The sequence below is a fragment of the Pipra filicauda genome, unplaced genomic scaffold (genome assembly GCF_003945595.2).
Source record: "Pipra filicauda isolate LSUMZ 115617 unplaced genomic scaffold, ASM394559v2 scaffold31_size4109673_pilon, whole genome shotgun sequence".
Taxonomy (NCBI): Eukaryota; Metazoa; Chordata; class Aves; order Passeriformes; family Pipridae; genus Pipra; species Pipra filicauda.
Window position 1 is genome coordinate 641,522 of NW_024104443.1, and position 24,368 is coordinate 665,889.

Consider the following 24,368-nt stretch of genomic DNA (forward strand, 5'->3'; position numbering starts at 1 on the left):
GCTGTGGTTTTCTGGGGATTTGGTGTGGCGTTTTTTCTGTTATACTTGGCCTTGGAAGAGACTGGTGGGAAACTGCCCGGAGTGTGGTCAGGCTGGTCATCTTTCTGAAACCTCCTGGACAGGGCTGCGAGAAAATCTCGGTGCAGGGCTTTGGGAAAACAGCTCGGGACGGGCGGGATGGGGAACGCGCCCGTTGCTGCCGATGGAGCGGTGAGCGATGCTCCCGGCCTGCTGGGGGCTTGAGGGGACCAGCGTGTCCCCAGCCTCGAGCATCAAGGGAAAGGGAGGAGGAGGAGAAGGAGGCGCCGGCACTCTGCCCGCACCCAGCCGTGCGCTCCCGGCCGCGGGCACGGAGATGCGCAGGGCAGGGGCCGGGGCCGGGCAGGGGCCGGGGCCGGGCAGGACGGGGCCGGGGGCGGCGGGACGCGGGTAGAGGCCGGCGGGGAGTCCGCGGGGGTCGGAGGGGCGCGGGCGGTCCGCGGGCAGGGCCGGGCGGTGCCCACGCCCCGCGTGGGGCGGCCCCGGGTCCGTCCCTCCCCGGGCGGGGCGGGGGCGGTTTAAAGGCGGCGGCGCGGCGGGGGCCGGCGGTGGCGGCGGCGGCGGCGAGGAGGAGCGGAGAGGCGAGGAGCGAGCGGAGAGAAGGATGCTGAAGAGCTGCGGGAGGAAGCTGCTCCTGTCCCTCGTGGGCTCCATGTTCACCTGCCTCCTGGTGCTCATGGTGGAGCCGCCGGGGAGGCCGGGGCTGACCCGGGGGGAGGCCGGCGGGGCGCAGCGGGCGCTGCAGAGCCTGGGGGCGGCTGCGGCCGTGGCCCCCCCGGCGGCACAGGGGCCCCCTGGGCTCCGCAGCTTCGCCGACTACTTCGGGCGGCTGAGCCGAGCGCGGCGGGAGCTGCCTGCGGCCCCACCGAGCCCCCCGAGGCCGCCGGCCGAGGACATCTCCCCCCGCGATGTCTTCATCGCTGTCAAGACCACCAAGAAGTTTCACAAGGCGCGGCTGGAGCTGCTGCTCGACACCTGGATCTCCCGCAATCGCGACATGGTAAGGGATGAGGAGAGGGATGGAGATGGAGACGGGGACGGTCCCCACCGCTGACCGGGATGGAGTGGCTCGGGCCGGTCTGTAGCCCACGCGTGTCTGCCGCGGTCCCGGCCCTTCGTTCGGGACCCCGGGTTGCTGTAAAATACCAAATGCCACCTCCCCTTCCCATTTTCCCCGTATGGCTGAGCCAGGTGGTATTTCGAGGCTGGCTTGGCTGTTCTAGAGCCTGATGTGTTTTTGGAAGGGTGAAATGCAGCGTTGAAGGGTGAGTTTGGAACAGGGGAGTGATGGAGAGAGCCCGACTTGGGCTCCTCACACTCAGCAGCCCCCCAAAATTCTGCTCTGGAGTCCTTCTTGCTGAGCACTTGCCATTGCAGAGCCTACCTGAGTTGTTTTCCACTGGTGAAAATGAGGCACAGTGTAGGGGTGCAGCCCAGCCCATGGGTGCCTCAGTCAGGGTTGAGTCCCTGCGATGAGGTTTGGCAGAGCCCTATGAAGTGCCTGTAGTTGGGCTGCCCAAAGGACACCCAGTTTAGCAGGCCAGGCTGGGAGAGTGTTGGGATGTGCCGAGGCTGTTGGTCCCCTTGCAAGGAACTGGGCAGGACTGGAGTGGCTAGAGGCTCTTTTGGGTCTGTGATGGCTCATCCACACCAGGGCAGTTCTAGCTAGTCTGGTTCCTGACCTTACTATGTCCTGCCCAGACCCCTGGCAGTCCCTTAATCTGTCCTTCAAGTACTGAAGCAAAATTGAAAAGGAAGAAAAAAAACCAGCTGTTTCCTTAGGAAATGTGCCTTGCCGTCTGCTTTTAAGACACTTTTTCTATCCTTAGACAGCTTCCCAAGAAAGTTATGTCTGGTCCTAACCTTTCCATTCTACTGTCTTCACGTGTTTCCTCCTGGCCTGGAATTGAGTTTCTTCCTTGCAAACTGTTTTCCTTGGAAATCTGGAGTGGCTGGGGGGGGGGGAGGCGACAGGGGAAGAATCAACCTTCCTCACCCAAGTCTGCCGGACTCTGTGGGATCTTGGCTCCTGCAGCTTACCCCAAGAATTATCTTTTTTTTTTTCCCCTGTGAATCTTGTTCCTTAGTTTTTTTTTTTTTTTTTTGCTCAGGTTTCCTTGGCTTGGCAGTGGATGTGCCATCTCTCTTTGGTCCACTTATTTAATGGAAACCTCTTTTATGCTCTGCTGTCACTGTGAGGGGGTAGTGAGTTTTGGTTGGGGGGAAACGCTCTTTGAGCACCTACAGATGATCCTGGGAATGGCTGCTCTTTTTTTTTTCTCCTCCCTCTTGTGAGCTACGGCTTTCTTCTAGGTTTTCTTTTTTTTTTTTGTGCTCCGTTTGTCCGTTTGGATTCCCAGAGCCCCAAGGCTCGGCTCTCACGCTGTCCCCCTGGGCAAGCTAACAAAGCCCCTTTTCTCCTGGCGCGGAGAAAAGGCTTCGCAGCCTCTTGTGTGGCACTTTCCATGGGAACGAGGGAGCCGGAGCCGGCCGTGTCCAGGTCAGGTTGCCTAGAGATGAGGGCCATGAAGCCAGGGGGGCCGCAGCCCGGCGAGGTGCCCGCCTGACAAGCCAAGCCGCTGAGTGACGGCTCTTGTACAGCACTTGAGGACAAGGAGCTGCCGAGAGAGAGCTGGAGGCGGCGCAAACTCCTGCGGAGCAAAGCGAGGGCTGGGGGGGACACATGGAAGCAGAGGGGATGAACCCACCGGCTCCGCTCTTCCCACTATGACCCAGCTGCTGCCTCTGGGAAGCTGAGGCACCCTGAGCTTCCCAAAACTTGGCTTCAAGTTGAGGATTTCTTTGCCTGCAGAGTGCAGGATTGGCTCCATGGGGCTCCTCTCCCTTGCTTTCCTGTATCTCTTCCTTGCCTGGCCCCTGTTTTCTGTCCCAGGAGGGTGGTTTGGTGACAGCAGGGCACTGCCACTGCTCAAATGTCTCTCTTGGTCTGAGTCAGGCCTGTTTCTGCTCATTCTGCCCCTCTCTCGCTCTGGTTTCACTAACGGCTCAGGCACATGCACTGCCTCGACAACACGGGGAAGTTCCTACCCAAGGGTTGAGAATCCCCCGTGTCTGATGCTGTGTCTCTCCTTCCCCTGATCCTCCTCTCACATCAAACCCCAGCCTCCCTCTGGCTGTTCATTAGCCAGGCAGAAGGGATGCAGACACTGGTAGGAAGGGGTTAAATCCAGCAGGTAGCTCCTGGCTGGACCCTGGCAGATAGAGGGAACAGCTATTGTGTCCTTCCTTGGCTGCTCTTTGTTCTGCCCACAATGGTCCCTGTTTCCTGCCCTCTGTCCCCTCCAAGACACTGCAAAGGGCACCCCCTTCTCCTTCCTGCCTCTCTGCACAGGGAGGGCAGATCCCTATTCCCTTCTAAATCTACTCCTTGGGTTGCACAATCGAGGCTGGACAAGCTGCTTTTGGGAGGAGAGTTATGGGTTTTCCCCTCCTTGCTCTGGGGAGAGTTCCCAGCTGTCTCAGTATCCTTAGGATGCCGGAGTGGAGGTTGGAGAAGATTTGCACTTGAAATAAAAGAGAAGGGGGGAGGAAAATGGCCATTAAGCAGAAATCCTGGACAGGAGCAAGTCCAAACCCACTGCTTTCCTGCTGAGTCAGCTGATTTGCAGTGGCAGAGTTGCATAAGAGGCATCTCCTGCCTCTGGGGTACCCCAAAGGTGGCTGGGTGTCCCCTGGCCCCTGAGGCACCTCAAGGGCAGCCATGCAACTCCTGGAAGGTGCCCAGGTCTCCTCTGTCCCTGGGGCACCCTGGAGGCAGCCGGGCAGCTCGGCACACGCCGTGGAGCCCGTGAGGGCTCCAGCCTGGGCCGCCGTCCCGCCAGCGTGGGATCCGCTGGCTGCCTCCCGCTCCTCGGCACGGTAATTGCAGGCTTTGAAAAATTCCTGCTCTCGGGGCAAAGGGAATGGGTTTGCCTTCCAGAGAGCGCACTCCTCTGATGGCGGCTCCCAAATTTCTCTAGCACCTTGGCCAGGGTCCCCACCCTCGGGGTGGCCGTGGAGTGTGCCGGCGTGCATGTCCCACTTGGACTCCCACCAGAGTGGCTGAGACCAGGGGGCTGCTCATCCCAAACGAGCTCCACAGTGCAGCTGGGCTGTGTGCCAGGGCCTCCTGAGCACTGTTGAACTCAGCTCATTTGTGAGGTCCCTCCCTGCTGTCCCCTTGGGCAGCCTGTGTGGCTTTTAGGAGTGTGGGCCCCCTTAATTGCCTGTCCCAAACGATGCCGCTGTCCTTGTCCATAAAAGCCCTGGAGCCGGTGAGTGGCGCGTGGAGCACCAGGCGGGAGGGTGGGGGACCCTCGCCACACAATGAGCTCATTGTTTTTGAGGAGGTTATTAAAAAATTATAGCATTTAAAATTACAGTGGAGGATTCTTCCTCTTGCCGAAAGGAGCTGGGGGAGGAAGGGCCTGCGGCCTTGCAAGCCCCTTCCCCGCCTCTGCAGGTCCCAGCCCTGGGATCCTGTGCCAGCACAGACTACCCCACCAGTCCTGGGGAAAGGCACAGCCACAGAGTGGGGACGCTGCCATCATGGGGACGCTGCCATCATGGGGACGCTGCCATCATGGGGACGCTGCCATCACACTGCTGCCAACCCGCTGAAGAGGGGTGGGGATTTTCCCTCCTAACCTCTGCAGGCTGGAGGGAAAAGGAAAGCATTTGCTGTGGGGAACACAAAGCTGGGCAGGGACCTGCTCCGGCAGCATCCTCACCTCCTCGGGAGCCCCTTGCCCAGCTGGAGACTGAGCTCTACCTCCAGCACTTCTTCACTGCCTCCTTTCCCCTGCACCCAAGTGGGGTGTCTGTGAAGGGGAGTGCAGCCCCCTCTGTGTGCTGTGTAGGTGTGTGCTGGAGTGCTCCATCCTTTCCCAGCAAGGGGAAGTGAAATGTGGCGCAGGGTCAGGATTTGTGCACTGTGGGGTCACGAGGTGCCTGCCTGGCTGAGGTTCCCTTTTTCGGCAGTGTGCTGGTGGGGTGGCAGCAGGCACAGGGTGTGTTGAGTGTGTGTCACCCCGGGAAGCCACCGAGTGTGTGTCACCCTGTCACCCCAAGAAGTCACCAAACCACTCAGCCAGGCAGCTCAGAGAGGGGCAGGGTGGCCCTGGGGTGGCCCCAGCTGATGGGACACCTTGTGCAGCACCCAGCCATGAGCAACCCACGAGCTCTGGCAGTGGAGGGGAAATGAGTCACCCTGAAAGGAGAAATGAAGGGGAGGGCAAAAAAAAAAAAAAAGAAAGGAGCCCTCCCCAAAGGTGAGGAGGAGGCGGGGGGCTGCTGGCGGCTGCCTGGCTCCTGGTAGACTGGTGGGGGGGCTGACCCCATTCTGGCCATGGGGACCCCGGGTGCCGCTCAGTCCCGTCCGCAGGGGCCGTACATTGTGCGGGGCTGTGTGGAGTGGTGGCAGCTATTGTTCGGGAGGGATTTGGCATCCTGTGTTTCTTGAAGCTGCAGTTCTGAGAACAATGAGGTTTCCTGCAGGGGCTGAGGGGGGTGCAGCGGGCCCTTCCTCTCCTGCACCCTGCAGGAAAAGTTACTGCGGGGGGGTCCAAGAGGTCCTGGCACCCCTCAGTGCCACGGGTGGGACAGGGGCCAAGTGGGAGAGGGGTGGGTGTAAGGGCTTGGGGTACTTCTGCCTGGGAGGGGAGTGGGGGCTGGCCCTGCTGATGTTGGGTCTGGAGATAGCTGGTTGGTAGGTGACAGCTCAAGGATGTTGGCTGCAGTGTCCCATTGATTTGTACCACTGTAAACTGAATGCTGCTGTCATGTCCAGCATCCCACATTGGAGATGCCAAAGGTGGATTCATGTTTTTTGAGGTTTTTTTGTTCTCCTTTCCTGTCCCTCCCCAGGCTTGGCTGTCACCTGTGCTCCTTGCCCCTGCAGCCCCGGGCAAGGGGCCATGCAGAAAGGGTGCAGCTCCCCTCCAAGAAATGCAGACAAAATAATTAAAGAAATAAAGCCTTTAATTTTTTTAGTTTTAATTGAATATCATGGTGGGGCTGGGAGGGTTGTGGGAAACCTGTGAGGCCCCAGTAGGTGCCCACAGGGGGTGACTTGGAGCTGTGTGCCCCTGTCCTGGTTCCCAAGTTGCCACCTGGTCCACCCACACCAGGAATATTGCAGGGATGTATGTGGTGAGAGGGCGGGGGAGATGCCTTGGTAGGATGAAGCCTTTTGGTGCAGGCGAGTAATAAACAATTGTCCCTGTGGTCTATTTATAGCGGTTGAGCCGGAGGATTAGTTGTGGGGTTATTTTTGGAGCAGCTGAAGGCAGTTGCTGGATGGCGTTTCTGAGCTAATCAAGCAAATACTTTCTGTCTCGCCTGTGCGGAGGCTCCGTGTCCCTTGTCCCCCTCTGGTGAGGTGGAAACCTGGAGTGGGGTGCCAGGGCAAGTGTGATGAGCTTGTCTTGGGCATCCTTGGATGGTCTCCTGCTGCCCTGGTTCAGCTCATACCTGGTTCAGCTACCTGAACCACACCCCAAGCACCTGGGAGACATGGGGACCAGCAGAAAGGTGCTGTACCCTGCATTGGTTGGGGGTGACATCCCCCTCCTCTACACACAGCACTGACCCTCTCCCACCAAGCAGTGATATGTCCACGGAGCCACAACAACCACGGGCATCCTTGGCCCCGCAGCTGATGGGCTGAGGTCCCCATCCCCCAGCTGTCCCCTCCTCATCAACGATTCCCCCTCCCCTTTGCTCAAGGCCTTCCTGACCTCTGTCCCTCCCCAAAAGCCAGGCTGCACGGCAGGCTCTGCATTTGTGAGAACTTGCCTTCCCACCTCCTCCATCCTTTTTTTTTTTCCTTTTTCTTTTCTCCTTTTCAAGCCCCAAAGGTCACTTGTAGCCCCGTCCCCTCCCATTGAGCCTTCTTGCAGATCCAGACTCTCCCCACCAGCCCCGGCTGGGGACCTGAGCAAACAGGGCCGGGTTAACCAGCGCAGCTGTATGCTAATGACCGCTGCCCGCTTAACTCTCCTCCGCTGAGTAAAGTCAACCCCACTATTGTACCCACCTCCTCCAACAAGCCACAAAACCCCAGCGCGTTCCCGGGGCCGGCTGTGGGGTGGCACCCAATTTCCAGCTCACTTGTAATTCATCATCCCCAGTGCTCGGGCTCCATCATCCCCCCTCTGCCGCCTCCTGCCTCCCCCCTCAAGCCCTTTTGTCTTTCTTCCTTTGCCCTTTTGTGCACGTCTGGTTTTTAATAGCGCTTGGCAGCTGGTTGTGGTTTCTCTCCTCCAGCTTTGTTTGCTGCCCACTGATTGATGGCGATGCCTTTCCCACCCCCTACTCTCTCTTCTTGCTTCTCGCCCTTCCCCAAATCCCAGGCCAGCAGCAGCCCCCCCAGTCCTCTTTCCCGGGCAGCATATGCCAGGAATTAGCTGTGTAAATAGAGGAGTGCAGCCTGGTGGGTAGCTCAGGAGCCTGGGGAGGAGGCAGGGTGCTGCCTGGAACTTGGGGCCGTGCTGGGATGGGCAGTGAGGGACTGTCCACTCCTTGGGGCTGGCGAGAGGCACCTGCAGGCACCATCTCAGCCACCCTGGGGGGGGGGGAACACGGGGAGCAGAGAGGAGTCGTGGGGGTATTGTGCAAGTGGCCAGGGACAGCCATGTGCTGTTGACACAGGTGGGGATGCAGTTGGCAGCCGGCGCCACAGGCAAACACACCTGCCTGGGCGGCTGCTTTGGCATCCCCGGCCACAGGCGCTGGCCAAAGTCTGAAATCCCTGCTCAGATGGAGCCGCACTCTGCACCTGCTGCCCTGCACACCCCCCATCTCACTCGGGACAGCCCCCAGCACCCGAAACCTCCCTGCCAGCTGCTGCCCCGTGGGAGAGGCAAGAGGATGGGGATGCTCGGTGTGTGGGCTGGGGTTTGCATCCCAGGGGGGCTTGGCAGCCTTCTTAGTCTAAAGTTGAGTGTGTTATGGGGATGCCCGGCTCCCAGGTGCTGGTTTGGGTTTTGGCGAGGGGGAAGAAGTCACTACCAGCATCCTGGAGGGACTGATCCCAGGTGCTAACCAGGGGCACTGTGTTGCATCCAAGGCCACGTGGTCTCAGCCCCTTGGTCCTCAGAGGTGCCTTGTCTTCTCTTTCAGACCTTCATCTTCACAGACGGGGAGGATGAGGAGCTGAAGAAGCAAGCACGTGAGTCTGTGGCGCTTGTCCCTTTGTGTGTGTGACATGGCCAGGTCCCCTGAAGAGCCCTGCTTGGCTGGCATGGAGCTTGTCCTGGGAACTCTGGAAAAGCTCTCACCACAGAGATCTGGACTGAGAAGGAGGCAGTTCTTTTCACTGATTATGCTTAAAGCACCCTCTGCCCGGGAGCCCCACCTGGGGGCAGGTTTCCTTCCCAGTCAGCCCAACCTGTCTCCTGCATGATGCTGCTGAAGAGCACGCTAACAGGGTGGGGTGCCTCTGCACTGCTTTGTCCCTGGGATGAGCTGGGATTGATGGGCAATACAGACAGGGTTTCATGGGAGTATTTCCCTGGCAGTCATTCTCCAGGCTGGGGTCAGTGTGATCTGTTCTCCCCATACAAATTACTCCTTTTCAGGCTGGGAAGTGAATGCCTTTGAGCCAGGCAAGCAAAATAGGGCAGGATTTTTGCTGTCATGTCCTGGAGAAGCTGGCTCACAGCCACCCTCTCACAGGCACACCCTCACCAGGGTGGCTGGTGCATGGCTCTGGGATGGGCAAGGCGATGTAGGATGGCATCACTCCTAGAACATGGGATAGGGCTGAACTATGGTGCATCAGTTACATCCACTGCATCTGCATCCCTTGATCACCCCTTCCCTTATCTCACGTGGACACAAAAGACGTTCCCTAAAAATTCATCAATTGCCCAAAACAGTGTGGCATGGAGGTCTTTGAGCATCAGGATCATCCCTGAGTTTCCATCCCCCTGGCACACCTGGGACATGGTGAAGTCTCACCGTCTGAGCACGTGGGGTGTATGGGATGCTGCGATGCCAGGCTTTGACCCCCGTCTCTTCACGCAGGAAACGTCATCAACACCAACTGCTCGGCTGCCCACAGCCGCCAGGCCCTGTCCTGCAAGATGGCTGTGGAGTACGACAAGTTCATTGAGTCGGGCAGAAAGTAAGTGGTGTCCAGGGCTGCCGTGGAGGATGGCGGGGCTGAGGGGAAGGGATGGTGCAAGCAGAGACCATTTGTATTTTTGGGGCCTTATTTCAGTGTGGGGTCTGTGGAGCTGCCCCGGGCCAGTGTGACACTGCTGTCCCTGCAGGTGGTTCTGCCATGTGGACGATGACAACTATGTGAACGTGCGGATGCTGGTCAAGTTGCTCTCCGGCTACCCCCACACACAGGACATCTACATTGGGAAGCCCAGCCTGGACCGGCCCATCCAGGCTACAGAGAGGATCAGCGAGAACAAGATGGTGAGGGTGGGGAGAGAAGCTGGATCTGGCTTAATTTGGGCTGGGTGGAGAAGGAGGTCTCACTGCTGTTGTCTCCCATCTCTTGCAGCACCCTGTGCATTTCTGGTTTGCCACAGGTGGAGCGGGGTTCTGTATCAGCCGGGGGCTGGCGCTGAAGATGAGCCCTTGGGCCAGGTAAGAGCTTTGGCGTTGCCCTCCCATGGGGACTCATCATGGGCCCAAGCAGGGCACAGAGAAGCGATATCTTTCGAGTCGGACGTTGAACCATGTCCCCTCACCTTACTCTTTGCCTTGCTGAGGTTGTCTGCAGGGGGCTTGGAAACAAGCTGGGAAGGGCCTCAGTTCCCCCAAATTGACTTTTAATCAGAGCTGGGCACCCACTGGCCAAGCCCAGACCCTGCAGGGTGCCCACATCCCCTGGGATTTGCTCCTCTGCAGCCCCTCTCTGTCTCCCCGCAGCGGGGGTCACTTCATGAGCACCGCGGAGAAGATCCGCCTGCCCGACGACTGCACCATCGGCTACATCATCGAGTCCGTGCTGGGCGTGAAGCTCATCCGGAGCAACCTTTTCCACTCACACCTGGAGAACCTCCACCAGGTGCCCAAGTCGGAGATCCACAAACAGGTACCCCAAGTTGTCACCTAAAAATTGGGCATCGCGGCTAAGATATTGATTGACATGCGACCAAAACATCATCAGAGGGGAAAAGCCCCATCGGCCCATCCCTGTGGGGTGATGCAGAGTGTGACTGGAGGCTTTGGGAAGTGGGGTGAATCTTGCAGCCCTCCATGCCCCTGCTTGATCCTTATGGCCACGTCGGCCACTTGACCCCCCTGTGCTTGCCCCCCAGGTGACACTAAGCTATGGCATGTTTGAAAACAAGCGCAACTCCATCCACATGAAGGGAGCCTTCTCTGTCGAGGAGGACCCATCCAGGTGAGAACGGGGGACCCCGTCCCCCCCGGGCTGGGGTGCTGTGGGGCTGCCACCGTCCCGTGCTCAGCATTGCTCCTCTCCTCTGCAGGTTTCGCTCCGTGCACTGCCTGCTGTACCCCGACACGCCGTGGTGTCCCACCAACATGGTTTACTAGGAGGCGCGTGTCCCCTCCAACCTCGTCCCGAATTTCCCCGGTATCCGACGGGCGTGCGGGACCTGCGTGCGGGTGTGTCAGTCTGGCCTCGCCGCCAGGCGGACGGACGGACGGACGTCGTTGCTGTGGTATTGCACAGTGTGTGTGTACTGAAGGCTGCTGTGCGGCCCCTTGTCCCCTGCCCTGCCTGCCCGGCTGCCCGTGCCCGCCGCCTAATCCGGCCGGGATGGTGGACAGGGACGGGTCCTGAGCACTTAAACTGTTGGGCACCCGCGGCTGGCGGGCCCCACGCCATGCGTGGGGAGTGACCACAGCGCGGGGCCTTGCCCGCCCCGGGCTTGCTTCTCCTTCATTTTTTTTTTTCCTTTCAAATGTCAAGTTTTTTGGTGTGGTGTGTTCTTCCCCTCTTTTCATCTACCCTCCACCCCACTCCCATAACCCCTCATCCACCCCATCCTCTCTCCCAGTCCCAAAATCTCAGCAGCAAAGCTCTGGCTCCCAATTCGGATGAGGGATCCCTGTGAGTTTTGCTCCCTGGCTTGGCAGGCAGGCAGAGGCAGGCAGGGGAATCCTCTGGCCATGGCAGTGGCTGCTCCAGGGTGCTGCAAAGCTGCTGGGTGCTCGATGGCCGCACTGGAGGGAGACGGGGTGGGCTGGGAGCTGGCGTTGGCATTGGCTCCGTTTCCTGGAGCTCCCCCTGTATGACTGAACTGTTGCCGGCAGCACTGATCTGTGCACTATTTATAGACTCATGTAAAGACTTTCTATAAATACAGGGGTGGGAGGAGGGCTTTTCCGGAGCTGCCAGAGTGGCGTGGGCATCGTGTTTGTGCAGGGTCTCCCTCCAGTGCCGCCTCCCTGCCTGCTCACAGGCAGCCCTGCACCTCTGCAGAGGAGCCCCTCAAAGTCCAGCCAGGGGCTCTGTGGGTGTCCCCTGCCCCACTGTGGGGCCAGAGCATCCTCCAGCACTGACCTGGCTGTGGGTGTTGCTAGGGTGGCCGGAGCACCCAGGAGGCATCTGGCCAGCCAAGCTCTTGCCATGGGCAGGCAGTGTTTCCCAGCCTGGCTGTTATGCTGTCCCTGATGGAAAGGGATTTATCCAGGGAGGGAGAGGGACCCCACATCTTCTGAGAGCTGCCTTGCCTGCCACCACCAGCCCTCTGTCTCTGGGCTGAGCCAGAGCTGAACGTTTCCAACCTGAAGCTGAGTGAAAATAGCCCATAATGGGTGTGTTGTAAATATGTTATTGTGCCAGTATTTTTTTTACTGTGCCTTTTTTTTTAAGGAAAAAAAAACACATTGAGAAATATGTAGATTTAAAATGCTTTTTATACATTTTCTGTGGATCAGAAAAAGAAAAATCCCCAACCTTTGATAATCTGTTTAAGAAAGAAAGAAAGAAAAAAAAAAATTTTGCGATGTCTTGTAACTATCACTTACCTTAATTTATATGTTCCAGTATCTGGAATGTCACTCTGTGCTTTTTGTAACTAGGATGTGTTTAAAGCAATAGCTGTGGGAAGGGGAACCAGCATGGACAGTGTGTTCTCAGGGACCTGAACCCGATTGCTGCCACGGGGTTCCCGTGGGAGCGGTCACCAATAAAGTGGCTTTTTTGCTGACCACAGTCACCTGGTCCTGGGCTCTGGCGTCTCTTTATGGATGAGCTGCTCTGAACACCCCTTGATCCCCCGCGGATGTTGTCACCTCTGCCCAAGCTCTCAGGGAAGCACCGAGGAGGGATTGCGCCTATCATCCCTCTTTTCCCACGGGTACAGGGATCTGCTGGCCATTTGCATCGCAGGGTGTGAGGGTCCTCTCCTCCTTCCCCTTCCCAAAAGGCTTGGATAGGGCTTGTCACCTCAGGGCTGGTTTTTCCCAGGCTCAGGGGTGGGAGCGGAGGCGGCGGGGATGAGGTGAGAGCCGGTTGTTAGCAGGGTGTTGTTAACAGCCGGCCGGCAGGCGTGTGCGTGGGAAGGTTGGGGACTGCAGGGGGGGGTTAAGACCCCCTTCTCTCCCAGCCCTCCCTTCATCCTCCTCACCACAGTTTCAGCCGACACTGAATATCCACCTGCCAATAACAAGCCCCAGCTTTCCTGTGCTGTAGCAATATCATAAGATCTTACCCCACCCCAAACCAGTCTTGTTTGTGCCACTGGTACCAGTTTCCACCTGTGCCATCCCCTCCTCCCCACCTTCCCCCACCTGCCTACATCCCCAGCACCTTTTTTTTTCCTTTTCGAGGCACACTTACTTACTTCACAGTTTCGCTTGAATCTCTGGGTTATCAGGGGTTGACGCTGCTAAAAATACAGCCTGGCAGGAAGTCGGCGTGTGCTGAAGCAGCCACTGCTCCTCCCAGCACCCTCTCACCCTTCAGACAGCCACAAAAATCAAAAGTCCCCCAAACTCTGCAGCCCTTGGGCTGTCGTGGACGAGGTGGGGCTGTGGCTGCTGCCCCAGAGAACAAAGTATTGCCCTGACCTGGCCGCCCCAAAAAGCTCCCCAGAAAGGAGGGGTGGAGAGCAGCGCTGCCTTCCCCCGGCTGACTGGGGCCGGGGATGGTGTGGTGGATGCAGGATTTGGTGCCCCTCAGCCCTGCCCTGGTGCAGGGTCAGTGAAGGGACCTGTGTCAGGAGTAGGAAGCTGTGACGCTGTGGCACCGTCCCCTCGCCCGCGTGTTTTCCTATTGCTCATCAGCTGCGGTTTCAGCAGTGCCGGCTCTTCCCGGCAGCCCCGTCACCGACTCTCTGAGCCTGACCTTCCCTTGGCCCCCGGGGGTGGGATGGAGAGTTGCACCCAGGACAGGGCATCACCCATCGCGCCCCACGCAGGGCTGGGTGCAGGGCAGCTGTTGACTGCAGAACAGCCCAAATCTTGTGTTAAGTGCCCACCAAGGCACCGGGGAGCCAGGGGACGTGGCATGGGGCTGGTATGGTGCTGCAAGGAACAGGAGCCCCTGACACGGGGAAAGGCTGGGAGGGTGCTGGGCATGGTGCAACACCTGCAGGGGGCTTAAAAAGCAAATTAAATTAAAATAAAATACAGTACAAAATAATACCCAGCAAATAAATGAAATGAAATGAAAATAAAATAAAATAAAATAAAATAAAATAAAATAAAATAAAATAAAATAAAATAAAATAAAATAAATAAAATAAAATTACCCCATCGAGCCTTCAGGAGCAGGGGCAGGCAGCTCACCAGCCCTCCAGTTTGTCTCCCACCAGGCTCCCAGCCTCTCCCTCCTCCCTTCCCTACTCGTGGGCCGAAAAGTAAATAAATACACGCAATAATAAACAAAAGGAAAACAAAAGCAAAGCCTGCTGCTCTCACATACTTGGCAGCTCCACAGGCCAGCCTGCTTTCATCTGCACCCCGGCGCTGTTGTGGGACGTCCTGTTTACTCTCCCCGGCCCGCGGCAGCTGATAAGGCGGCTGTACCTTTTGGAGAGTCTGGTGTGTGGTGGTGGGGTGGGGACAAGCCCAGCTTGCTGGGGACACTGCTGCTATGTAGGGACCACTGCTGTCGACACCACCGTGCCCAAGGGATGCTCCAGCACCATGCCTGGCCAGAGGCTTTCCCCATCCCTGGGTGGTTGCAACATCGAGGGCAGAGAGTAACACAGTGGTTTAGTCCTTTTTGTTGCTTCCCATCTCCTCTTTTTTTGGTTTAATTTGCATTTGGGTCACTTGCAGCCCTGGACTTCATGTGAATCACTGCGTTCCCAGCCCGGCTGCAGGGACTCTCAGTGGGGAGCGTGTGCGTGGCGGCGGAATGAACACCCACCCTGGCACTGACGGCGGCGAGAAATGCTTGAGACTTGGGGTGGGAGGGCAGCGCTGGGAGACAACAAAACTTGTGTGAATCGGCTCCAAGAGCCACTTCCAGCTGCTTTGGCCCAGCAAACTGGGATATTTGTGGGAAACGAACATAAAAGCATCCGAATCGCGGGGCCTGAGCAATGCGTGCAGTGCTCCAGCTTTGGGAGTTGCCTGTCCCAGTGCTGGATGGGAGAGTGCTGGGACCCCCTGGGCTCATGATCTACATCCCACCACCTCTGTGCAGCTGGAGGTGACTAAATCCACCACCAGCATTGTCTGTCTTGGAGCGAGGGGATGCAAAGCCCTGTGGCAGAGAGTGACGGCTGCAGGAGGGCCGAGATGCAGTGTTGGGGCGTGCAGGGCAGCCCCTCAAAGCAGCTCCCAGACATCACCCACATCCCCTTTATTTTTTTTGGCTTTCTACTATTTCCCACTCCTGCATAACATGCAGGTGGTTAAAATAAATACCCCCCAAGCTCCACAAAGTTTATTTTTTCTCTTCCTGACTTTTAAGACCAGCCTTGAATCTATCAAAATGAATTCCCTCAGCCTCGGAGCTCCCAGCAGCCGCTGCTTCTGGTCCGCCTCAGCTGCCCAGTGGGGCCAGCTCTGCTCCTGTAGCCATTTGGCAAGCCAAGAGTGGAGGAGGAGATAAATGGAGCATCTCAAAAACAGCTGGAAACACTTCCCACGGCTCTGCCAGATGAGATCCATGAAGCTGTGGCTTTACCGCACAGCCCCGCTCCCAACCTCTCCTTCCTCCTCCTCAGACGGTGTGTCCCCCATCCATTCCCCCTCAAACCAGGGTAGTTTCACCAGGGAAACAGTGTCAGGTTTGTGCCTGTCCATGCTGAGGACAGGGACCTGAAAGCAGCAGTGTCACTGTGTTGGTCCGTACTGGGTGATGCTCCAGCCATGTCCACATCATCCTAGTGAGCCCCTCCTTATTTAGGGGGACACAGGATGGGCTGTTGAGCTTGACAGCCCTCGGGAGCAGGGGGCCATGTTTGTTCCCTGTTGAGCAACCCATCCCCAGGCCCCAGAGCTGACGTGTCTGGAACAGATTATGAGTGGCCGGGTGATTTATGGGGTGCAAGCGCCAGGTTCCGTGATGTTTGGCTGGTGGGAAGAGGAAGCGGGTGGGAGAAGCACCAGCATCTGCAACACCTCGCAGTGAGAAGGGAGCTGTGCTTCCTCCCACTTCCCTCCAAGGGCTGGGAGGGATTAAAAAAATCCCTGAGCTGGGATTTTTGCTGAGGTAATGGTGAGAAAACACCGCCTGCTTTAGACAAAGCCTTCCTTGCTTGCAGAGCCCTGCGGTCCTGCCGGCAGTGATGGAGACATCAGCTGCAGGAGAAAACATCCTTCTGGCCCTGTCACCATCCATCCCCTCTCCACCATGCAACAACAAGAGGGCACTGATGTGTGACCAGCTGCTTCATCACCGTGGCCACAGCCAGGCCACCCTCCGGCCCTGTCTACTCACCCCAGTGGGTGAGGGCAAACGAGCTGGGAGGTCCCAGGGTGCTGGGACCCACCAAACTGGTCCAGTCTGGGCTGCAGACACGGGGTGAGGGGGAGCATCCCTGTGGCTGCCTCCGCTACAAACCCTCCCGACTTCCAAGCGCAGGGCTCCAGCATCCCCACGTGGTCAGACCGTTCGGAGTCTCCCCGTTCAGGGTTTCCTTTCCAGGGCTGGCAGACACTCAGCTCTGTCTTGGCCTCCCTCGCAGTGCAGGGAGAGGTTGCCACCTCCTGAAAGCACTGCAGGAAAGGGTGGGGAGATGGGGTGTTTACTCGCGGACAAGGGTGCTTCAGAAGGGGTTAGAGAAGATGAGCTGCTATTTCAGCTGCCTGTTGCCTTCCTGGACACATGGGGAGCGCAAGTCCCTGTTGGACCATCCCAACAATGAACCCCCACCTTCTCAAGTGGAAGGAGCTGTGCAGATGCCACCTGCACAGTACCATGCTTGGCAGAAAACATGTAGCTTAGGCCATTTGCCATCCCAAGAGGTGACAGGAGATGGAGGCACAGTCAGTAACTGTGTCCCAGAGCCACCAGCTCTGCCCGATGGTTTTCCAGCTGCCAACCTACCGACAGCTCCCGGAGGCAGCGCTCCTGTGAGCACAGCTCAGCACACCACAGAGCAAACACGCTTGAAAGTATCTCCCCGGGGCATCCCTCCCTGCCTTATCTTGGAGGACAGAGATCTAAGGGACCACTACTGAAGGTTGATCTGAAGGCGAGGTTTATTCAAACACAAAGTTCACCCCTCCCTCGTTTTTCTCCGAGCTCCAAATGGCTCAGGAAAGAGTCCTGCCCTGCTCCCGCTGGGACAGGGAGTGGTGCAGAGGGTGAGCTGCTGGGGATGGTTGGCTGGAAAGCACCGGGAGAGGTCACCGGGCAGGTGGCCTTTGCAGGTTCCCATCCCTGGTGGAGCCCATAAAGCTGGTAAAATATTTACATGATGACTGACAGAGGCTTTATTTTCCTTCTCACCATCAGACTCCCTTAACTGCTCCAAGCCCTTTTAGAGCTTTAGAGAGCAGGTTTAATCATCTCAGATCAGGGATGAAGGTGGAAAACATGGGTTTCTCCTTTAGATGGGGGGAAAAAAAGGGAGAAAAATCTGTCAATTATTTATTGGTGAAGGGAGGAAAACTGGTGTCTGTTGAGATTCACAAGCATGAGGGGGAAAGTCACAACAAGGAGTCCTCTGTAGTTCTGCACTGGACCAACAGACAGGACTCAAGAGCACAGGTGTGGGTTTCAGCCATACTCAGGGCATTAAAAAAAATAGATGGCATTTACAAAGACAGAGTGAAATTATTGCTTATCCCCACACCTAGGAAGGGATGGGCTGAGGTCAGGGCAAGAATAGCACAGGATGGAGGCATTTGACTGGCAGGATCAGGCAGAAAAGAGATCAAGAAAATTACAGGAAGGTAAAGGTTTCAGTTTACTACTTGACAGTGATGCGGCAGCAGGCTTGTGATCAGAGAACAGTACAAAGGAAGAACTAAAACGAAGCCCACGATAGCCTGGGGGCAGCACTGAGAAAGATGAACCCACACTGAGCTGCACCAGGCCCCCAGCTCGCTACCAAAGACATAATACATTTCATCACCTCCTGAAGAGAGACACCTTTGCTGTGGCTGAGCTGGGGGTGCACCCTCCCACACCATTTTTCCACACTTCTTGTACTTCTGCTGGTGAAAATAAACCACTCCTGTTTGCTGTTGCTCCAGTGTGGAATAGCCAAGGTAGCAAAAGAGGTTCAAAGGAGTTCACAGTCACACAGACCGTGCACAGGGGGAACATCTCCCCAGGCTGATGTGCACATCTCTCAGCTGCTCCAGCACTTTCTACTGCATTTTCTGTAGCCCTGGAGGTCCCTGGTACCAGCCTGGCTCCATACCTCCCTCCGGGAGCAAATACAAATCAATAAATAGGAACAGTGGTTTTAAATCGTTTATTTTTAAAACATGAAACCCAAGCTGAATAGAAACCACAGAAATTACATTTAGGTTTTTTTGTTTAGTATTTGCAAACCAAAAAGTTACAGTAAAAAATAGCTACGTTACAATCAATAGAACTACAGAATTAAAAGTAAAGATACAAAACTGGGCTCAATCCTCTTTAATCCTCACAATTTAAAAACATTTTGGGTAAGTGCAGGAACACTTGAAAGAAACTAGCAGGTCCAAAGTTTTTTAAAAAAAAATTATATATATTTATATATTATATATGTATATAAAGTGGTATGATATACAACCATTATGGTTAAGAAAAAAAAAAAAAAAAAAGAAAAAAACCCAAAAAACCCAGAGAAGTTACAAAAAGGCCAGGTACATGTTCACCATTAGGTTTCTGTGCACAGTGTCCAAGAAAATAAACTTCCCTCTGAATGACATGAATAAAACTCGTGGAGCCTCCCGTTACCAAGGGACCTGAGGCACACGATGTGACGGCTGGGCGGCTGGACCCGATGCAGAGCACAACAAAAGGAGTGAAGCTTTCCTGGGACTTCAGTAGCCTCCTGGGCAGAGGCCACTGGAGAAGTCTTGGTGTGAGATTAGAGGAGGAACAGGAAGGAAGGAGCTGGGAATTGCATAGTGAGGAGCAATGTGGTATCAAATATGCAGAGCACCTAAGAGCTTCATGCTACAGTTATCCTCATCAGGAAAGGAGTATTTTGAACTTTCTGGTTGTATGTCAATTTATGTTCCACTTTGTTCATGCAGCCACAGGGGCTGGGTGAGCACCCGGGAGCTCCAGGCCACCAGTAACCCATCCCTTCTCTCCCAGCTGGGCAACATGCTCACCATCACGGCTTGGCAGGAGATCCCACACCACCCTGAAAGCACAAATCACTTGTTAGCCATCTAGGAACTGCTACCAAAGCATCCCACGCTTCTGCTGGGCCTCCTGGAATGACTGGGGAAGCCATCCATAGCATACACAGAAATAATTTCTGGAAAACGGGAGTAGGCTGTGATGAAAGGAGGTACAGATTGGGTCTTGTCAGGCCTCTTTCTCAAGGCATTAGATCTACTCCTTGGTATCTCCCTGGAGGGCTTTTCCCCTCCCACCCAGAGATGCTCACTGAGTTACACTAACAGTTGGGGAAGACCCCGGCTTCTCCTTGGTTCCCAGGTAGGAAGTACTTCAAAGACAGCTCCTCTCCCGAGCTAAATGAAAACCCATCCACCTCATCTCCTCCTGAATCAGGTGGGGTGGTAAGGATCAACAAGCCAAGACACTTCTCTCTTCTTCAAAGGGCTCAGCATGGTATTTCAGCTGCTGCTGGAAGGGAGAGAAGGTGGGACCAGAAGCAAAGCCTGGGTTTATTCACGCAGGTACCTGTACCTTGCTCTGACGGGCACCCACCCACTCCTGCCTGCTGCCACCCTGCAGCACCAAAAGCTCTCCAGAGCAATGGCTGAGCAGCTCCCTGAGAAAGGGTTCCACTCTCAGAAAGGCCAAACTTTTCATGTAGTTTCAGGGAACTGCTATGGAAATCCTAACTCAGGATCTCTTGAAACCCCATGCACTGTGTCCCCCTCAAAGCACTCAAATGAACATCCCTTGCATCTTGGCTGAGATGACTGTACACGGAAAATCAACACCTTTCAAATGGAGAAACTTAAAAGGACAGGAGGGGAAGGGAGCACTCCATCCTTCACATTTGGATACATGGATGCACGCTAAAAATCTTAGCTTGAACCCTTTTATCAGCACACAAAATGAACTCAATTTAATAATACATACAGGATACAAACACTACAGTTATAATTCCCAAGACAGCACAAGAAATTCACAGCCAAGTCTTGATTTGATTTCCTTTACAATTACAATGCAGTCTTGAACACTGGACACAAGAGTCCAACATGCTATTTACATTTCACATTGTGGAGATGTTTGTGTGCTTGGAAGAGTTCTCAGTTCCAAAAGAAAGTGTCATTCACACATGATGATGCGGTGGAAATAAACCAAGCCAACCAGACAAGCCAATGACCACATTTGTGCTTCTGAAAAAGTAACATGAAGTGTCTTCACCGATGCAGTCACCCTCCACCGGACAAGCTGCCTTCTGTTCTGCAGTCAGAGAGGTGTCCAGAGGCCAATCTCAGCTCCCCTGACTTCTGGACCCTTTTGCTAGCAACCGGTCACGTGAGAAATGTCCGATAAGGTCAGCTGGGACACACCAAGTGATATGGCCTTGGCATTTTGTCACATTAAAAACAGAGAGACACGATGGAAGAGAGAGAAGTCTCCACAGCTTTACCTCCTGCAGCTTGAAGAGTCTGGACTCCCTCAACCATGAATGCCATCCAGAACAGATGAGTCTTCGCCAGATAGCACCTGCTGTTCACCCGAGAGGGAGGCACAGAGTCTGGGAGATCTTGGCTTTTCAAAGTCCACTCCTCAGACAGAATGTGACCATATGGATGAGACTGATTATGTCGCAGCCATAAGAATAGGCAAAGGCCATCTGTTCTTCAGCAGATCCTTTCAGACCAGCCTGCAAAAAATGCCATGCTGTTGCTCAAGGTTCCAGTAAAATAAAAAAAGGAAAACAAACAAAAAAAAAGTAGTAATAACAATAATAATAAACCAAAAGAAACGCATTTGTCTGTGTTTCCTATCCAGCGCTCTGCACAGCATGCAGCGGGGCAGCAGAGTTCCAGGATGCTTTACAAAAGTGCAATATCCATGTCAAGTAAAGGAAGTGCTGGCTGGACACAGGTACACAGCTCACACCGCAGTCCCGTTGTGCTGGCCTCCAGAGAGCAAAACGTCATCTCCGCAACATTCTTTCCAGTTATATGTTGAAGTCACAGAGCACATGTCTCCACAGCTGTGCCTTGCTGCAAGCCCCAAACACCGCCAGAAGTTGTTCTGGGTGTTGTAAGTGGCTGTGCCAAACCTTGGAAGGAAGCAGGTCAAGGTGGCTGCTCCGTTCTGCAAACAAAAAGGCATCGGCTCGCTCCTCGTTACTGCCTGGCACAGGCAATGCCACTGTGACAATTCAGACCCAACCCCAAGTGCAGTCACACACAGGTTCAGGGTGCACTCTGTATACAGAGAAGTCAGTATACAGAAGCACTTGTTTTCACAGGGTTCCCCACACCCTCCAGCCTTCAAAACACTTGCCTTCAAATGAGTAGGACCAGGCCACAGATTTCAGGGCAGCTCCCCTAAAATTGATAGTGTGAGTAGCAATCGGAGCACATCCTTGCAAGGAGGATGATGGCAGAACAACTCAGTTTTAATAAGGATTATATGGCTCTTACTTTTTTTTTCAAAGTGAAGGAAAGGTTGGGTTCCCTCTAGATAGCAGTTGGGTGGTTGGGGCTGCAAGCTCACCAAACCACACATGCACACCTGGGTCTCCTGGTAGGCTCTAACACAGGGTGGAAAACCTGGTGCTCATGAGCCAGTGTCCCTCCATACCACCTGTGACTACATTTCCCTGCCCTTGTTATTTGATAAAACAGAGGTATGTTTCAGTGTGAAGCCCATCCAACATGTCTGAAAGGGCATACTTGGTCCTGAGCAAGAAAATCCTGCTTCCAGAGATTTATGGTGAAGTGTGAACTTTTCTCCAAAACCTTCTCTTCCTGTCTGCATGGTGGTGCCTCCTCCCTGTCTCCCTCACTCCTTTGCATGGTAACAGCTGGCCTACAGCTTTTGCAGTTAATTAGTGGTTTCTATCTTAAGAAGAGTCTCAAAGCTTGCTCTGCCACAGAGCTGGTACCATCTCACAGCAGATACCATCAGCCTAGTGAGCTGCCTGCTAGGAGCAATTCCTACCTCACTGCAAGAAGGCAACTGACTTGAGTAAAGGCAGATTGGTAGATTCTGTGCCCCAACCAGCAAACATGGGGTAAACAGACACCCAGTCTGAACATCACTGAGGTGAAAACTAACTGCCTCTGCCAATGGCTCAACTCCAGTTTGAGAGATGTTTCCCATTTTATTTCCTCTGCCAGTTATTTAATATAATGCCCAGCAGCTACGCTAAGATGCCCCTACTAAGAGGTAAAAAGACAAAAAGGAACATCATAGTTACCCTACTGAAAGGGCAGTACTCGACAGTACCTCCCAAGAGGCAGTCTCCTCTTCCAGCAGGAAGCTGTCAGTGCCCTTTGGAGCACTGCTCTTCAGTGGGAAGTACAGCACCAATGAAGGATGTTGCCCTCTGCAGGCACCCAGCTGCCCCTTTGCAAGCCTTGTTCTGCCTCGTGTCTAGAAAATGCCTTACATGTGCATTAGTATGGTCAGATAGTGGTTAGCAATGTGCCTTGAAAAACTAAACAAAATAAAACAGAATAAAATATAAACCTGTTCTGACAGTCACAATGTTCTCCAGACATCAACCGGGTTTCTGATCTAAAACACAGAAGATACACCGATGATCTTGTGAGTTTGTTAGGATTGAGGCTCCAAAAACCTCCTTCAATGCCAGTTCAGCAACCCTGTGCTGTAAATTATGATTTATAAAAAAGGAAAAAAAGTCCAGCAGAGTTCACAGGTCACTCCTGCGGGGAGAGCTTCCATTTGCTATGAATCCATTGGTGCTTCCAGTTTCTCTTGCTTTTCCAAGCTGACTGTCCCATAAGATTTAGCATCAGAGAGTCAAAACTCTTTAGTGCAAAAATGTCCCCCATAAAGTCTTATGAGCCTCTCCCTGGAAAAATTTGGCACCGAGTGGCTGGCTCCTGTTTGATCTGTGTGTCAGCCTCGCAAAGGCAGCACCCAGAACACCATCTGCAAGTACCTGAGCTTCCCTGATGGAGCAGAGAGATCAGGTTCAGAGCAATGGACAGGGTAGCTGACTGGTGCTGGGCCCCCTGCTCCTCCTCAAGAATTCACATGATAGATAGAGTGGCAAAGACAAAGGCATTTTCTTAATGGACTTAAAAAAAAAAAAAAGTTAACCAGGGTAGTGAAATGGTTTGCTCTGAAAGAGCAAATTCCAGTGGATATGCAGTGACACCATGAGGCAGGAGTTACCCTCCTCCCTCCCACAGGGCAGTGGACCAGAGGACTCCCAGTGAGATGCTGTGGGATGCTGAGTCCCACTGACTCAGCATTCCCTTGTTGTACACTGGTCCCAGGCACCGAGTCTCTGCGTCGTCAGGGTTTGACAGGCTGTTGATCCCACTGCAGAAGTGAAGAAGATCTACCACCATCTTTCACCGAGTCCCTCTGGGAACAGAAGGGGGGAAAAAAGGGGGCAGAAGGTATTCACCAACTTTTTCTGACAGGTTGCTCTAGTCAGCTGGCCCATGGGCTGGTGGACCCAGTTTCCTGCCTGGGTGCTCTCAGTTGCTTGCCTGCACATATTTCCTCTTTCACATCAGGTACAACAAGGTGAAGGTTTAATTTCAAAAGGAGCTTTCAACTCCAGTGGGCAGGTACCAGGTTGGAGGGGTGGTCTGGACTGGAGAAACAGAAGGAGCTGCACTGGATTTTGGGCAGAACAGCAGGATTGTTCTACGAGGACAGCACAGGGGCACAGCAGTTGGCACATTGTTTAGTCTGACTGCACATGTGGGTTTTGTTTTGTTGTTTTTTTTTGCTTTTGCTTTTTCATTTTAATGCACACTGCCAGCATCTGGACGAGGTTGGTTGGTGGCGAGGTATTTGGCTCTCATGCTGGAGGTGTACTGGAGGAAGACAAGACAGAAAAAACAAAATAAACAAACAGAAAAGTAAGTCAGAATGACTAATGTAAAGACAGAACCACAGATTTCTATCACCTCACAGCATAAAATGGTCTGTATTCACAGCAAGTGTACCAAGGAGCTGCTGGCTCAGTCTTACAAGGAAAGTTTCACAAGTCACTGTATAGTCCCCTCTGAGTAACATCCTGTCAGTCTGCTGTGAGGATGGTGCTGGCCAGGTCAGTACAGATGGGCTAATGATTTATCCAAGCTCTCTACAGAGAAGGAAATCCAATAGTCACTAAGTCAAAATATGACATAGGTCACTCGGGAGAAGAGAGGGAAATGGGAATGGCGCAGATGCAAAAACCCACCTCACACCTTCATCCTCTCTTAGTCTTGTTACTGCTTTCAACCGCGCCAGAAAAGGAGGTTGAAAAGAAAATGGGTGCTCACTGCATTTTCACATTGCATTTTATGGCAATGAGGGCATCAGAAGACTGCTCATGCCACAGATGGGCAGCTTGAAAGGAAAGTGTGGAAGAACAAATCTCTACATTTCTGGCCAAGAAAGAACAGACCCTGCCTGGCTGGAAACAGGCTGCCATCAAACAGGATGATATTAGCTAAGTTATCAGGTGGGTAACAGCCCACTGTGGCTTGGGATCCAACCTGTGCACTGTGCAGCAGCAGACAAGACTCCAGTGTAGGGGTGAGAAGAGCAGGTCAGAAAGATGAGAAGTTGTTTCAATTTGGGGTTGGTGGTGGTGTTCTTATTTTCTTTTTTATTCTAAGCAAGGCAATCTGAA

General features: G+C 54.4%; 2 protein-coding genes across 3 annotated transcripts in view; one reads left to right on the forward strand and one right to left on the reverse strand.

The window, feature by feature from the left end:
* The first annotated feature begins 545 nt into the window (after positions 1 to 545).
* LFNG (LFNG O-fucosylpeptide 3-beta-N-acetylglucosaminyltransferase) lies at positions 546 to 12,196 on the forward strand. The gene is made up of 8 exons (XM_027738491.2): positions 546 to 1,039; positions 8,161 to 8,209; positions 9,067 to 9,166; positions 9,315 to 9,468; positions 9,557 to 9,642; positions 9,928 to 10,093; positions 10,320 to 10,405; positions 10,494 to 12,196. The coding sequence occupies exons 1-8, from the start codon at positions 644 to 646 to the stop codon at positions 10,558 to 10,560; spliced, it is 1,104 nt and encodes a 367-aa protein (XP_027594292.1). The 5' UTR covers positions 546 to 643; the 3' UTR covers positions 10,561 to 12,196.
* A 5,647-nt stretch (positions 12,197 to 17,843) lies between these two features.
* Positions 17,844 to 24,368, reverse strand: part of TTYH3 (tweety family member 3) — a 75,647-nt gene continuing 69,122 nt past the window's right edge. Inside the window, exon 14 of one of the 2 annotated variants that reach the window (XM_027738471.2) lies at positions 17,844 to 23,562. In XM_027738471.2, the coding sequence (XP_027594272.1) occupies positions 23,491 to 23,562 (72 nt within the window). In that variant the 3' untranslated portion in view covers positions 17,844 to 23,490. The remainder of the gene's footprint in view (positions 23,563 to 24,368) is intronic. The other variant, XM_027738470.2, reaches the window with a different exon arrangement.

Excerpts from the sequence above, each read along its gene's own strand:
- LFNG (XM_027738491.2), top strand. The coding sequence starts at position 644 with ATGCTGAAGAGCTGCGGGAGGAAGCTGCTCCTGTCCCTCGTGGGCTCC. Across the intron at positions 9,167-9,314 it reads TTCATTGAGTCGGGCAGAAA|GTGGTTCTGCCATGTGGACG; the intron begins GTAAGTGGTGTC and ends CTGTCCCTGCAG. Across the intron at positions 10,406-10,493 it reads GTCGAGGAGGACCCATCCAG|GTTTCGCTCCGTGCACTGCC; the intron begins GTGAGAACGGGG and ends TCTCCTCTGCAG.